The sequence below is a fragment of the Tyto alba genome, unplaced genomic scaffold (assembly GCF_018691265.1).
Source record: "Tyto alba isolate M040663 unplaced genomic scaffold, T.alba_DEE_v4.0 Super-Scaffold_14, whole genome shotgun sequence".
Classification (NCBI taxonomy): Eukaryota; Metazoa; Chordata; class Aves; order Strigiformes; family Tytonidae; genus Tyto; species Tyto alba.
In genome coordinates, this window is record NW_024881276.1 from 28,983,474 (window position 1) to 28,998,213 (window position 14,740).

At 47.0% G+C, this 14,740-nt stretch overlaps 1 protein-coding gene across 2 annotated transcripts in view; it reads left to right on the forward strand.

The window, feature by feature from the left end:
• The first annotated feature begins 323 nt into the window (after positions 1 to 323).
• The window catches only part of RUNX1 (RUNX family transcription factor 1), a 77,863-nt gene continuing 63,446 nt past the window's right edge, over positions 324 to 14,740 (forward strand). For both annotated transcript variants that reach the window (XM_042788439.1, XM_042788440.1), the window contains exons 1-2: positions 324 to 1,765; positions 6,866 to 7,022. In XM_042788439.1, the coding sequence (XP_042644373.1) occupies positions 1,496 to 1,765; positions 6,866 to 7,022 (427 nt within the window). In that variant the 5' untranslated portion in view covers positions 324 to 1,495. The remainder of the gene's footprint in view (positions 1,766 to 6,865; positions 7,023 to 14,740) is intronic.

Below are 14,740 nucleotides of genomic sequence, written 5' to 3' on the forward strand. Positions count from 1 at the left end.
CGCTCGTTCAAAAGTAGTGGTTTTGGTGGTTTGGTTTTTTGTTTTTTTGTTTTTTTTTTTTTTTGTTTGTTTTGGTTTGGTTTGGTTTGGTTTTTTTTAAATTGCTGCTTAGTTGCTTTTGGTTTTCAGTGCGTGCGTGTGCGTGGGGGCTCTCCGCGCAGGCTGGCAGTATCCATCCCGCTGGCCGGAGGGCGGCCGAGAGAAAAACCATGTTTCCGAAAGCAGGCTTCCACCTGCTGCGGTTAAAATATTGTTAAACAGCCGGTTCCTGTGGCCGAATTAGAGGAAGACTGCCTCAGATACTGCGGGGGGGGGGGGGGGGGGGGGGGGGGGAGGAAAAAGGGGGGGAAAAAAAGGAATTGGCAATGACAGCCGAAGTTGTTGCAGACTGTTGGTTTGACTGCTGAGGAGGACGTGAGTGAGAGAGAGAGAGCGCTGTTGCACACACAAAACCACAGAGAGAACCCACAATTTAACCAACATCCCCAAACCCAAGTTTTCAGCTGTGGACCTTTTAGCCTCAGAGCTTGCGATCGGCTGCGACCTTTCTTTAAATTGATGAAAGACGTTATACCAAAGACAAGTACAAAGATAGAGGTTTCAAGCTTGAACGCCATGCACTGAGCTTTTCTTTTCGCTTTTCTTTTTTTTTTTTCTTTTTGCGCAAGAATGATTGGAAGGTCGTGAACATGAGTACTCTTAGAGCAACGCCAACCAAACTACTGAAGCTGATTTTCAAGGCTGCTTAAAAAAAAAAAGTCTCGCGGAGAACATTAATGGATTCCTGTTGTGTTTAAATTCTCTACAGATTATACTGTAAATATTTTATGAAGTACAGTATATGTGTGTGTGCGTGCGTGTGTGTACGTGAATACATATATATATACCGTTGTAGCCAGCTGACCTTTGATCAGAAAGTCTAGCTCGCGTACTGCCTTCTCTGAAGACTGACCCCGAATCTCCCTCTCTTAAAGAGCGACTCTTGCCTACGGAAGACGCTGATGTATTTTGTTTTCTCTTGGGACTGTAGAGAAATCACCTGGAAGAAGCCGATAGGCAACTGACTCTCTGGGAAGCCCGGGCTTTGCATGTGTTTCTGACCGCGTCTCATATTTGACTTGCCTAATTTTTTCCACGGCGCTCGGGAGTTTGGAAGGAGCTTTCCCCCCGCGGTAACTTTTCGCGTGACGGCCGCAGACTAGATGCCCAGGCGTCGCGGTAAAGCCCCGCACGGACGACCCTTTCGCTTGTCGGATTAACGTGATCTGTTCCGCCGCGCCAGGAAGCCAAGAGTTAAGTCTCGGCGCGCTCGCTATCTCAGCCGCCTTCAGCAAAAAATTAACTTGGGGGACTGGCGTAGAAACAAGTTTCCCCCGGGTCCTCAGCCTGTATCCGTTTATGTTGGTCCCCAGAGAGCAGATCGCTGAAGAGTTACGCTCGTTTGGCTGTTTTGTAAAAACTCTGTGGAGGTCTTTCACTCAAAAGGCTTGTTGTGATGCGTATCCCCGTAGATACCAGCACCAGCCGCCGCTTCACGCCGCCCTCCACCACGCTGAGCCCGGGGAAGATGACCGAGCCGCTGCCGCTGCCCGGCGCCGAGCACAGCGGCGCCTTGCCGGGGAAGCTGCGCAGCACCGACCGCAGCATGGTGGAGGTCCTGGCCGATCACCCCGGGGAGCTGGTGCGCACCGACAGCCCCAACTTCCTCTGCTCCGTCCTGCCCACCCACTGGCGCTGCAACAAGACGCTGCCCATCGCCTTCAAGGTACGTCTGCCGGCTCCCCGAAAAATCGCGCTTCTGGGGAGGGGGGTGGTGGGGTGGTGGGTAGGGGCGGCGGGGTGGGCCGGGAGGGAGGGGAGGAAAGGGGAAGGCAGGCTGCAGGGCACCCGCGCCTGGGGGGGCTCGGGGCGCCGGCCCCCGGGCTCAGACCCTCACCCGGACCGGCACCGGCACCGGGACGGCTCGCCCCGGCGGGGAGTCGCCGGCGACCCCGCGCCTCTTTCCACCCTGCCTTCTTTCCAGCTTTCCTTCCTTCCATCCTTCCTTCCGCGGTCGCTGCCACTCGGGACAGCGTGGGAAGGCGCGGCGCGGCTCCCGGCCGGGCTCCGGGCAGGAGCGAGCGGCGGCGGCTGGGAGATGCGGTGGGCTGGGCAGGCTCCCTCCAGCCGCTGCCTCCCGCTTCGGCCCATTCACAACTCTGACGCTGAGGGGTGGCTGCGCTCAAGGGAAAAAGGGAGGGAAAAAAAAAAAAAAAAAAAAAAAAAAAAAAGGCCAGACTCGAGGAGTTTGGCTGCCCTGGGGACCAGATGCCGGCGCAGCCCGTTGCAGACACATGCAGGCGTCCCGGAACCGAAGGAGCCCCCGGCTCCCCCCAGAAGCCGCCCGCGGCGGCGGCGGGTCCCTCCGCAGGCAGCCCCCTCCGCGGAGCGCCCTTCCGCGGGGATCCCCTTCCCACGGGGCTCCCGTCCCCTTCCGCGGCCGCGGAGCGCCCTGCCCGGGGCTGCTGCCTCCGGGGGACTCGGGATGTGCCGCGCTTCCCCCCGCCAGGCTGCCAGGGACTCTTAGGAAAAAAAAAAAACCAAAACACATATTTCCTTTTATTTTTTTTTTCTGGCTGTTTTTTGAGGGTTTTTTGTTGTAATAATAAATGTCAGGGCCTTCCCCGGGCAGACCCCGCGGCCGCTTGGACGCCTCCTCTTTACAGAGCCCCGCAGAAAGCTGCCCTGTCCTCCCTCACCCGGCCTGCTTTCCGTGTCCTGGCAAAATTGGTCTTGGTCACTCTCTTTTTTTTTTGACTTGGGTCTGTCGCTGACTTCTTGAATGCTCTGGTTTTCTTGCTACTGATGTAGATACGCTTCCGAGCAGGGAAAGGGAAAAAGTAATTATTCTCGTTATCCTCTTCTGCGAGGCGGGAGCGCTGAGACGTGCGGCTCCTTTGCAGCCCCGGGGTTAGATTTAGGATCGGAATTTGTGAAGTTCGCGCTTCCTTTTGCGGTCACGGCTAAACGCGGACCGCCTCAGTACAACTTTTCTGAAGGCGCCCAGACCCGAGTCTTTCCGATGGCTTTTGGGGGAGAAGAAGCGAGGGGAAAGGGAATCAGTGCGGCTCTCAGAGCTTTGGGAAATGCTTGCTGAGGAGGCGGCTTTAGGGAAAAGTTTGATTATGTCTGGAGAGTTTTACGCGTTTAAGAGTCTGAGGAAAGGGAGGAACTAATCGGCAGGGTCAGTAGCTAAATTCACACATTTAGATTCATTATTACACTGTCACCCACGCACCAGGCGACTGCTGCTAATTACCCGGGAAGCTCTCCTCCCGGCACGCAGAGTTACGCTGTGGAACAGGCGTGAAAACCCGCTCCGCCCCGCCGGGAAGGGAGATAAGCGAAGTCCCCAAACCGCGGCCGCTGTTCGTCCTGCGGGACCGGAGGCCACCGCGGCGGCTCCCCGCCGTGCCACGCGTGGCCGTGGCCGGGGCGCGCTCCCAGCCCCGGTCACGTCCCGGCGGGGAGCGGGGTGCTGGTGGCGGGGAGGGGGACACGGACATACACACACACACGCGGGACAAGAGGCGGCTCTTCCCGCTCCTTCCCGGTCGCCGGGAGCCGCGGGGTCCGGCACCCACCGGGCCCCCGCTCCCCCCTCCCAAACCCGGGCAGAAGAGGGGGGGGCTGCTGGCAGCAGGCGGCTGCCCCGGGAGTAGGTGAAAATCACCCGCGGGAAACAAACCGCGGGGGCTGGTTTTGCGAGGGCTCCGACGCCGCGCTCAGTCCCCGCCGGCCCTCCCCCCTCCCCCTGCACCCCCCCCCGCAGGCAGCACAACCCCCCGTTTTGACTAGCGAGTCCGCTCCCGGCTTCTGCAAACAGAGGGAAGGGTCAGGCTCTCCAAACAGGCGGAAGCAAGCGTTTGTAACACTGAGATAGTTTCACCTAGAAATACACAATCAAAAAAAAAAAATACAAAAAACAACAACAAAAAAACCCAGAACCCCCCAAAACAAACAAACAAACAAAAACCAAACCAGCAAACAAACAAACAAACAAAGCAACAGTAGAGGGTCTCGTTATGAGCTCCTGAATCGGTGGGCTGGGAGGCACCTGCTTGCCGGGGCACTCGGTGCTCCTCGTCGTCCCTTGTCCCCCCCAGAAAAACGCTCCTGCCATGGAGCGCTGAGAAATGAGTCCTGAAATAGTTTGCCACATATAAAACAATCTCATTGGTTTTAGACTAAATATTGAGTATTCGCAAAGGCATTTTTAAAAGTCGTCATTTTTAAGATCATTTGTAACAGAAACTAGAAAAATCAGTTCGTATCATCCCTATGCTGCCTATATCTTACTTGCATCTGACAAAAAAGCACTGAGTTTTATCAAGTATTTGCTAACAGAAAAAATCGCCCATGATGTTTGATCTTTAGATCAGGATATTATTTCAAACCAAAATGATTCTTTCTGTGCATTTTTTTTTTCTTAAAGAATGATTCTCAGAAACTTAGAAAATAATACACAATAACTCTAATAAGTCGTCCTATAGATTTATTGTGCAAACGCTGTTAAGAAAGAATCTAAATCTTAATGTAAAAGGCCAATTTTGTTTGATTGATGCAGCAGAAGTAGGTAATTTAGATGCCCAGCAGCGCTGCAACTCTGATAGTCTTCTCTGTTCTCTGGAAATACATATTTTTGAGAGCTAAAGAGTACACCGAAGTACTAGATAACTCCAGCCAGCAAGTCTCAACTTAATCTGTTTAGTCTTTTTTCTAATGTAAATGTTTGTATTTCTGTTTCTATTGTCCATGACTTTTAACTCTAGTTTCTTTTCTGGGCTGTGTAGTTTTTATACTTGTTTGTAACATTTTCTTCACCTGTCTTATCGCTGAGGTTGCCTTCAGTGTAATTTGAAAATGGTGATTTAAAATATTTGTCCTGTAACAGAAAACTGACCCTGGATTCATGAAGGTTTTTCATCTCTTAAAATGCTAGCATATATTTCCCTAAGTGAACATGCAAACATTTGCACTGGAGGGAGGTGAGGGTAATGCCCTGATTTTCCCCTTTCCCTTTCTGGTGCCTTTAATATATGTGCATGCATTAAGGCTTTACGGTAACTTTTTAAGAACTGGGTGAGCACGTTGGGTTCGCAGTTGCTGATTGTGTGAGCCAGCGTGCCTCATGACACAGCGCCGTGCAAGGAGAAAACTTCCTAGCTTAAACGTTTCAAGCAGGGACTAATTTATCCCAAGATCAGGGAACTTTGAAAAGCGCAATGCTGAGCGTAGCCCAGGCCACAGAAATGCATTGCAGCACACAGAGGAGAACAAAAAACCAAAAGCATGGGCCACAGAGGAATGGGAAAGAGGAAGTTGAAATTGATATGTAAAGAGGGAATTTTGACACAGTGATTTTAACTGTGCATGTGGAAGTGAAAATAAGGGTTATCGGTGACAAATGGGAGAGCACTGAAGGGAGAAACGGAGCCTCCTGCAGAAGGAAAGGCTGTGAAATACCTGAATCTGGAGACCTCTCGTATTATGAGAGGTAGCTATAGCCGGGGAATAAGCACTAGAGACAGATCAAGTAAAGGAGCTGCTGATCCTGTTTGGAAAGAACAAGTGTGATTAGAAACTAATAGAAATAAGACTGGGTGGTGACAAGTTTCAGCCAATTATAACTGCATGGACATAAGCTAGAAAATGCTAAGAGGAAGGAAAAATATCAAACTGCAACTCAGAGGGCATGATGCAGGACTACTTCCTCTTAGAATGTGTAAAAGAGGAAATAAAAATTAGCTAGATTTTTTTTTCCTCTTTTTTTTTTTTTCTAGTAGTCCTGAGGTCTCAACTGTAGATTTAATTGGGGGAATCTAAAAAAAGTATGATAGGGGACCTAATTCAAGCTTTTACTTTTGCCAGAGTAAATCAAGAAACACGCCAGATAAGACATCCATTCAATTGCAGCAGGGTAAAATTGTTTTGAAAATTCTGTCCTGCTCAAGAAGATACGATAAACTTACATTTTTTGTCATTTACCTGGTGTGAAAATTGTAGACAAAAGGCAGAAAATTTAAGCTTAGAAATCTATATATCTCTCATCACATTGCATCAAAAACGCAGTGAATCCTGTGTTCCTAAATAGTTGTTTGATAGATGCTGGCACCAAGGAGCTACAGCACAAACATTTCAGACCAGGCGAAAGCCTTTGAGCGATTGCAGATTTCATTAGTTAGGATCATGATTTCCATCCGTCAGGTTGCGGGTGAGGTCTTAAGTCAATGATTTGCTTTCATGCTTTTAAAGGAAAAAAAATAAATTTTTCAGTAAGCTGTGATTAAACATTTGATTGAGGCCTGCTTTTCCATGAACTTACTCTGAATGTGTGCTGGGACAGCTCTGTTCAGAGTGATGGGAGGAAAGGGCAGGGAACTGATGCAGCTGTGGAGACTCTGACCCTCTGCATCCATGAGATGATTGGCTTGGCTTTGTTTTCTTTTGAATTTTACATTTTCACCATTGTGCTGACTCCGTTGTAGCTTAAAAGTAATGCTACTGATGTAAATCAGACCAGAATCGGTTCCTGTTACTTGAACTTATTTATTGACAATTACAGCAGTATATTTTGGAAGGCTTATTTCATGTTGGAGTACACATTATGCTGTGTATTTCAGAGGTGCATTGGTGTAAAAACTTTTCTGCATCTCTGCGAACGAGGAATGGAAAGAATTCCTCTTTTCCCCAAACAGCTTCTTAGTCTGTGCAGATTTTTGCTGTTGCTGCTTTTTCCTATTTTATGACGTTGCTTGCTGATCTTCTGCGCCCCAAATGAAATGTCATGTAAGGAAGCTGAGGCTTCTGCTCCTTGATTTCATAGGTGGTGGCCTTGGGAGATGTGCCTGATGGGACGCTGGTAACGGTGATGGCTGGAAATGATGAAAACTACTCTGCAGAACTCAGAAACGCCACAGCCGCGATGAAAAACCAAGTAGCAAGGTTCAATGACCTCCGATTCGTGGGTAGAAGTGGAAGAGGTATGTGTTTGTTCTCAACTTCACTTCGGTCATGTTCACCTGTTATGTCAAGTTCTGGTTACGCGGAGGGAATTTGAAGACGGTGTCTATAGAGTTTTCTGCAGCAGGGAATGCTGCAAGATCTGATGTAGGCTGATTCCAAAGGCATAGAATTATCTCTATGTTTTCTCTTGTTTTCTCCTGTCCTGCCCTCTGTGTTACTTCTACTGTTAAACAGCAAAATCTCATTTGAAAAAAAACAAAAAAAAAAAAACAAAAAAACCCCAAAAAAACCCAAATCACCTAGACAGTAGACAGCAAGTCACATTTTGACGCTGGAAGCTGTCCCATCAAATTTAGAACAGCACAATATTACCCATCTTTAAGTTTAAGCAGCATCTTTTCAATTTAAAACGAGAGTTTTCAGCTTGTGTAAAGACTCGTGACTGTCTCAGAGCTCCCAGGCACTCTCTGCAAAAGCTGGTCTCTGTAACAGAGCATGTCAACCTAAAATGACAAGTAATTCCTGCATAGATCTAAAATCTTTCCAAGTTCATTACAGCCTGGTGAAGGCACAGGGCACTTTTTCTGACATTTCTTTCTCTGAAATAGGTGTAGAACAATATGCAGTAGTCCTGTTATTTAATGTGCTCCCACAAAGTGGATAGGATAGAGCAGAACAGAACAGACGAGCTTAGTATCTGACTTGCTGTATGTCTGTGATAGCCAGTAATTACTAGTATGTAAATAAAAAGGCCTTATGGATGTAAATAACAAATAAGAGTTGAAGTTGACTTAGACTAGAACTATGTAAAAATGTTGTTAGGAAGCTGCAAATAGTACTTGACACGTGTGGCTCACGTTGCATGTGAGCGGGTAGGTTTACAAAGCTTGATCCAAAAGCCCATAAAATCCACAGAAGGACCCTTCCCAACTTCACTCGTTGGCTACGGTCCATAATCTGAAACCCCATAAATTCCAAGCAATCATGTTTACCTTTCTATTACAAGATTGTTTTAAGTGCTCCTCTTGCATTAACGCCCTTGTTGCTGTGAGTGGAGTCCCTCTGCATGGGTCGCAGAGGTTCAGTCAAACCCACAGAAGAGAAGCCAGGGAGCTGTTGCTCAGAAAGAAGATCAGCCTCTCTCTTTTAAGGTCAAGAATGAAAAACTGTCGCATCTCCCATGTGACTTCATATGATATTTACTTACATCTTTTTCTTCTGTTTCATTCTTATCTTCAAGTAAAATTGGAACGTAACATTATGGTGTTCCAAACACAGCGGTGTTGTTTAAGGACGATTCAGTGCTGTAACACTCACAAATCAAAATGATAGTGTCTGCTGCACTTAAGCAGGTTTCTGTGTACTGCCCTTTTGAGCAATTTGTGCGATGGTGTCTCTCTGAACCAGACTGAGTACTAGGGGCTCACTGACCCCTCCTCACCATTTTCCCCTCCATCTCCCCCATGTGAGCACCCAAGCCATCTCCTGATGCATGGTTGCATGCATGGCTCTTACAAACTCGAATGGTGTTATAATCATGCTTCAGGACGGATACAGGGGTGACCCACTTCTGCTTGCTCGCTCTCAAAACGTTTTATTCCAAATGGGAGATGGCTTCAGACCGAGGAAGTTATCCTGATTATACACAACAGCCTTTATTTGCCTTTGAAGTGAAATGCATCTGTAGATATCCTTCCAACAAAAATACAGTCAGCAGTTGTGGCAGAGCATGGCCCTATTGAAACACAGGTGTGAGCAGTAACTACATTTTGAGAATAAAATACCAATCCAGACCCTCTGTATCCTGCAGTACTTTGAGCTGAAGATATAGAGGGAGATGTCTTTTAAATCTTGCTGTTTGGGCTGTCTTCAAAATGCACTTGGTGGAAAACACCCGCAGCTGAGAACGTAGCTTCGTAATGCTAGCAAAGAATAATAATAGGGTAATGCAGAGAAAATTATATCCATTTACTGAAAACATGAGAGATGCTGTAATGTCTAAAAGTATCAGTCATTAAACATGTTCATTTGTTATATTAAAGGTACCACCTTTTCAGTAAATGGAATTTGCATTATGATTCAGAGATGACTGTTTAGAAGATTCAAATGAATAGTTGGCAAAGTGGCGGAGAAGCTAATAAAAACAAACCTGTAGTTCAGTTCCTGGCCATGGTAATGAAGCTAGAAATCATAACAGTGAACTGTGTGAGTTTCAAGGTCAAAATCCAGCGGCTGAGAGAGAACAGTCCCTATTCATACAGAAAAGTTTGGCAGGGTACGTCGCTGAGCCCCTTACCCTGCTGTAAGGGGTTGCTAGTAGCCGGTCACTCGTGCACAGGCATAACCTTGTATGCCGTATGATGTTCAAGTGCTTGGGATCCTTTAAGCCATGGAGTGATTTGGGAATGCTGCATGCTATTAGTCAGTCTCCGAGGTTAAATCTCATCACCTCCATTGGCTGCCCATCTTTGGAGCGAGTGACTAATGTATGCTTTTGTTTACTCCTCGAACTGGGGATTGTTTTCCAAAGGTGGGGATTGTTTGCATTTGGTACAGGATTTCTGAGGTGCTGTTCAGTTGAATTTGTATAAAGCCTAAAGCATAAGGTAGCTGCTTCAAAGAGCATTGCTCCCTTTGATACTTCGCTAGAGGAAAATTAACCGAAACTTTGTTTGCTGTGTAATATTTGAGTTTGAATAAGTTCAGTTGCCACCAGTGATAATGCGATGCCAGGAGTTTTATGTGAAGAGTGATTGAAAGTTCACGTTGGTTACGGTCAGAGTGGACGCTCTTTGTGTACCTCGGGTGATTTAAAATCCCTGCCGGAGAATAAGGGACGGCTTCGGCCGGTGACAGTTCCCTGTGCATCGCCCATCGCCCAGGTGTAACCATCCCCATTAAAACCCTCCCCGAACCGATGGCAAGACACAGCTCTCTCCCGTCTAAGAGAGCAGGAAATGGTCATTCTTGACATTTTTAATAAATAGTTTAAATTCTCTTCTGTGGGTTTGAAATGAAATCTAGGAAGACAGTCTGATGGCTGTTTCAAATGTAAGACTGTTGTCCACATTTTCATCTCGGTGAATAAGCGGCTCTGCGCTGGCTGTGAGAGAATTACAGCGATTCCCCCTGTACGGGGGGTCTGATCCTGCCTGTTGGTCAGAGCAGACGCAACAACCAAATACCAGCCAGAGCTTAAAAAGAACCAAACTGCATTTCAGCGTTTCTTTAGTATCGAACAGCAAGCGGTTGCCCTGTGTTGCTCTGCCTGTGCCTGTTGTTCAGAATTACAAAAAAAAAAAAAAAAAAAGCAAAAAAAAAAAGCAAAAAAAAAAGCACTTGATTTTCTTGACACCTGGAATGGGAGCTGAGAATATCGCAGGTTGCCCGAAACATCGAGATGTTGTATAAAAGCAATTTGGCTCGCTTTCCCAAACAAAACAGATTTACATTGGAATTGGCTGGGCTCCAGAGTTACTATTCCTCACCCTAGTTTGAGAATGCTACTGGGAAAACCTGCCCGTCTGGCTTGTAAGCCCAAGTAAGTAATTTCTGAAAGAAAAACGTAGTTTAAAACTTCAGCCAATCTCAGCCCCCACTGCCTGATGATCTGGTTAAAAAAAAAAAAAAAAAAATCTTTATTTTTCTCCCTCCATTCATAAACACTTCAAACTTCAGAGTGCTACTACTGCAAAGTCCCATGTTTTCTTAATGTATAATGAACTGGTTTACGTACTTATGATGAAATAAATCTGATGCAAAAAGCCTGACACCATAGAAGTTCACTGGATAAAATGAAAAATAAATAGTTATTTTGGAGAGGGAAAGCTTTGTGGCTCAGTAAGCATTACATATTTTCCTCATGGAATCATTAATCCCAGTAACTATCTTCTTTGTAGAATGTAATATTAAAAAACCCCCAAAACAAAAAACCAACAGAAAAAAACCCAACAAATAAACATGTTTTCCAGATGAAAATAATTATTAATAGGTTATCATAATAGTAGCTAGTGGGGAAGTGTCTTGGCTTGCTGCAGAAGATCTCAATCTAAAGCTGAGAGCTGGAGCTGAAGCTTCATGATAGCTTTCCAGCAAGGCCTTTTGAAAAACTGCATCTTGGAAGGACTGAAAATTAAGCCTGCGTATATATTTCTTACTAGCTACTGGGATTAGAGTCATGAATAATTTTTGCTATAGTTTTCAATTTCCACAGAACCAAAGAAGTACTCCTTTTTCACAGGATGTAGCTGGTAGGAGAACATTAGAGAAGGATATTACCACACATAATCAGAAGTTTCTGCCATCAGGACTCTTCCTTCTGGATATAATTTTGGGGAAGAAAAATCAGTTTAAGCTGGAATGTCAAAAATAGTTAAACCCCAGAAATTACTGGCCCGGATTCTGAGCCCAATTATTTTTATTGGACTTCTGAAGTCAGAATTTTGCTCCTTCTGTTCAGCTTCAGCTTGTGGTTGCATTATTTGAGCACTTTGTAAAAATTTTCTTTATTTTTTACTTAAACGCATTCAAAATTATAAAAGTATGTGCAAAACAGAGGAGGATGCTATTCAACAGGATCGTAAAATCAGTATTAAGCAGCCGGCCGGGTCCTGGTCCAAGCCATTGGAATGCTTCAGGGGATGCAGTATCAGATACTGGAGTAACAATGAGCTGCGCTTGCCAGACAGGACGAAAATAGAAAAAAATCCAGCAGCAATCAAAACTAAAAAAAAAAAAAAAAAAAGAAAAAAAAAAAAAGAGTCAGTGGTTAGGGTTTAAAAACAACCGCTTATTTGTACTTCAGGTTGATGAGAATGCGGCGCTAGCAGGGTGCTACGGGCAGCGGGAGGGCGGTTTGGCCGCAGAGAAACGGGCAGCTCCTCCGAGCCGTCCTGCGGCTCTGCCGTCGCGTCGCGTCGCGTCGCGCCGGGCACGGAGGTGGCAGGCCCGGCCCCGGGGCTGGGAGGGCCGGGCGCCTGCGAGGCCGCGAGGCCGGGGCTGCCGCTCGGGCATGGCGGGCACGGCCCTTGGGCTCCGAGAGACAGAGGCCAGGGGTGATAATTTCGTTTTGAAGTGGCTTAGCGTTGCTCAGCTGTGCCCTTAATGTTAATCGAGATTTCGGTGTAATCCGGGTAGCCGTGGAAGAATTCAGCGTGCAGGCTCCCCGCACCGGCACAGAGGAGCCGATGCCCGTTTCACGCCTGGGCCGACGTTAGATTGATCAGCCGCCTCAGCCCTTTCAAGACGGCGGCTGCCTTGGTGCTGGCCTTTGGCAGGGACGTAGTGGCAGGAGGAGGGGAGAAGACTTTCTCATTACGCCAGTGCCGCTCGAGTCGTCTTCGGCACACGCTCGCTACGTGCAGCCGGGTTCGCATGAATCGCTGATTGTGTAAGAAAATATACATATGATGCAGCTCTGCGCGGGGGTTTGACTCGAAAAACATCATGTGGTCTGTGAGCCTAAGCATGACTGCGGCTGGCTTTGCCAGCTCCCAAACACTCTCTGCTGGGTTACTTAAAATTTCGTCTGGGCGAAAAAACTCTCGATCAGAAAGCGTCAACAGGAGAAAAATAATGGCAGAGCGATTTGGAGAACTTCCTGTCTCCGGGAGCATTACTGCTGTAAACAGTGGCCATGCCAAGTGCTGAACCACTGCCCTCAGTCCAATAACAATAAATCTATTTTTTGGTTCTGGAGAGCTCTGCTTGTACATTTTTGAAACTCGGGCTAACGACGAGGATGAGACAGACACTATCCTCCGAGCATTTTCTTATTTTCTTTGCCGTGATAAAAGGAGTTGGCCTTACCAGGATACTGCTTAGGGAAAACAAAGTACCTCTCTAGATGAAAAGGTTACATAGTTTCAAGAGATTTGTTTGCCCTTCAGCTTTTTTTTCTTTTGTTTTTATTTTCCTTATTATTTTAGGGTGCCCTCCTTAAGAGGCTGCTGGAGTTCTGGTAAAAAAAATATTTTTTTGTGTACCTATGTACCTATATATGTACGTACCTGTATTACAACTCAAATAACAGCTGCTGTTTTATCATCAAAATAAAATCATTTTGAGAGATGAATTAGTGCCCTGGCTTCAGGGCTGGCTAGTGACCTTCAGCTGACTATCCTATGGCATGCAGTTCTTGTCAGCTCACTCAGGATTAGCAGAAGTGAGGATGCTGCAAATCAGTGGTTTACAATTGCTGTCAGGAGAGTCTTTTCCAGCATAGTCATGTGCATAAACCCTCATCAGTCTGAATCAGTTCCCTTCTAAAAACCCTTTCGCAGCAGTAAAAAAAAGACCTTTTTTTTCTATTACCTTAACGCTCTGTGGCTCTCCACCTCTTTTGCTCCCATCCTACTTCTATCCTGTTTTTCCCATCACAGTATTTCAACACAGGTTTCTCAGGCTCTCCAAATCGACCTTATTGCCTTCATCTCTGTCCTGCTTTAGTCTCTGTCTCTCGTCCTCCTTCCTCTACTGATGCTCGCCCTGCCCATCCCCTTTGAGAGCTGCTGCCTCGCAGCACAGGTTGGGATTCCTGTGTGAGCCTTTATCACAGGAGCAGATTTTGGCCTCAAGGTGTGCTGCTAGGGACTATCCTAAATCCTTTGCGCCCTTTCCCACCCTTCCCTCCGTGGACGGGGAGCTACCTGCTGTGTGGTGTGAGGGGGGAGCGGGCAGTGCGTGGGAGAGAGGGAGGAGGTTGAGCAGACCAAGGGGAGGAGGAGGGAAGCAACTGCTTTGAAGGCTTGATGCCATAAGAGCTCTTCAGTGGGGCGGTGCTTGGAGCAGCGTGTATGCACATCAGTTCCCTGAAGTTTAGGGAGGAACTGAAGGAAATGCTTTGGCAAGGCCACAAAGTTTCCACAGGCTAGACTTTATGCACCACAACTCTAACAAAGCCGCGTCCATATCTGAGGCCACAGAGGTTGCTCTGTGTTTGAAAGTTGTCTCTGGTGGAACTTGGCAGGTTCCAAGTTCGTAATGGCAGTGTTATCTCCCCCATCACTGACTGCTTGGATATCCATCGAGTGACCCCAGACCTCTTCCAAGCTCTGAAATCAATGCGCATTGCATTAGTGTAATGACAGCACGGAGGAGTCCTTCCTCTAAGAAAATGAACTCAGAGTAAACAGTCCCAGTGCACACTCCCATGCTCATCTAGCTACTGAAGAAGTGACTTGTCATGTTGTCTTTTGGCGTTCACCTGCTTTAGGCCACTGCAGGAGGAAGTCCCTCTCTTGCTAAAATGGCCCTGATGATCATAAAAGTGCTCCTTGCCTTTCATATTCAGAGCAGCACATTGCTCTTCCAGTGAACCCACATCTACCTTGTTCCCTGTACTTGGTGCCTCTGCCTGTAGCCATGCCGAGAGGTCGTCACCTTCGTTGCTCCGTAGGGCAAGGAGCATGTTTGCTCCCAGCTTTTGCACCGTGCCAGAGCACTGAGGTATGCCAGCATCTGGCTGAACAAGTAGCCAGACTTGAGCTGGTGCCAAATGAAAGCCAGTTCTGGAAGAGGGACTGAGACAAAATCCAGGTCTCAAGGGTCTTTTTCTAGATTCACAGGACAACGCACCATTAAATTAAGGTGCTTCAGAATAGGATCTGCCAAAAACCACAAGACCCATTACACTGAGGTTTTCCAGGTCTGACGATTAGGCAAGGGATGACAACAGGGCTTTGAGAGGTGGAGAGATCACGAGTTCAAACACAAAAGCAGTCCTTGGAGGAGGGAG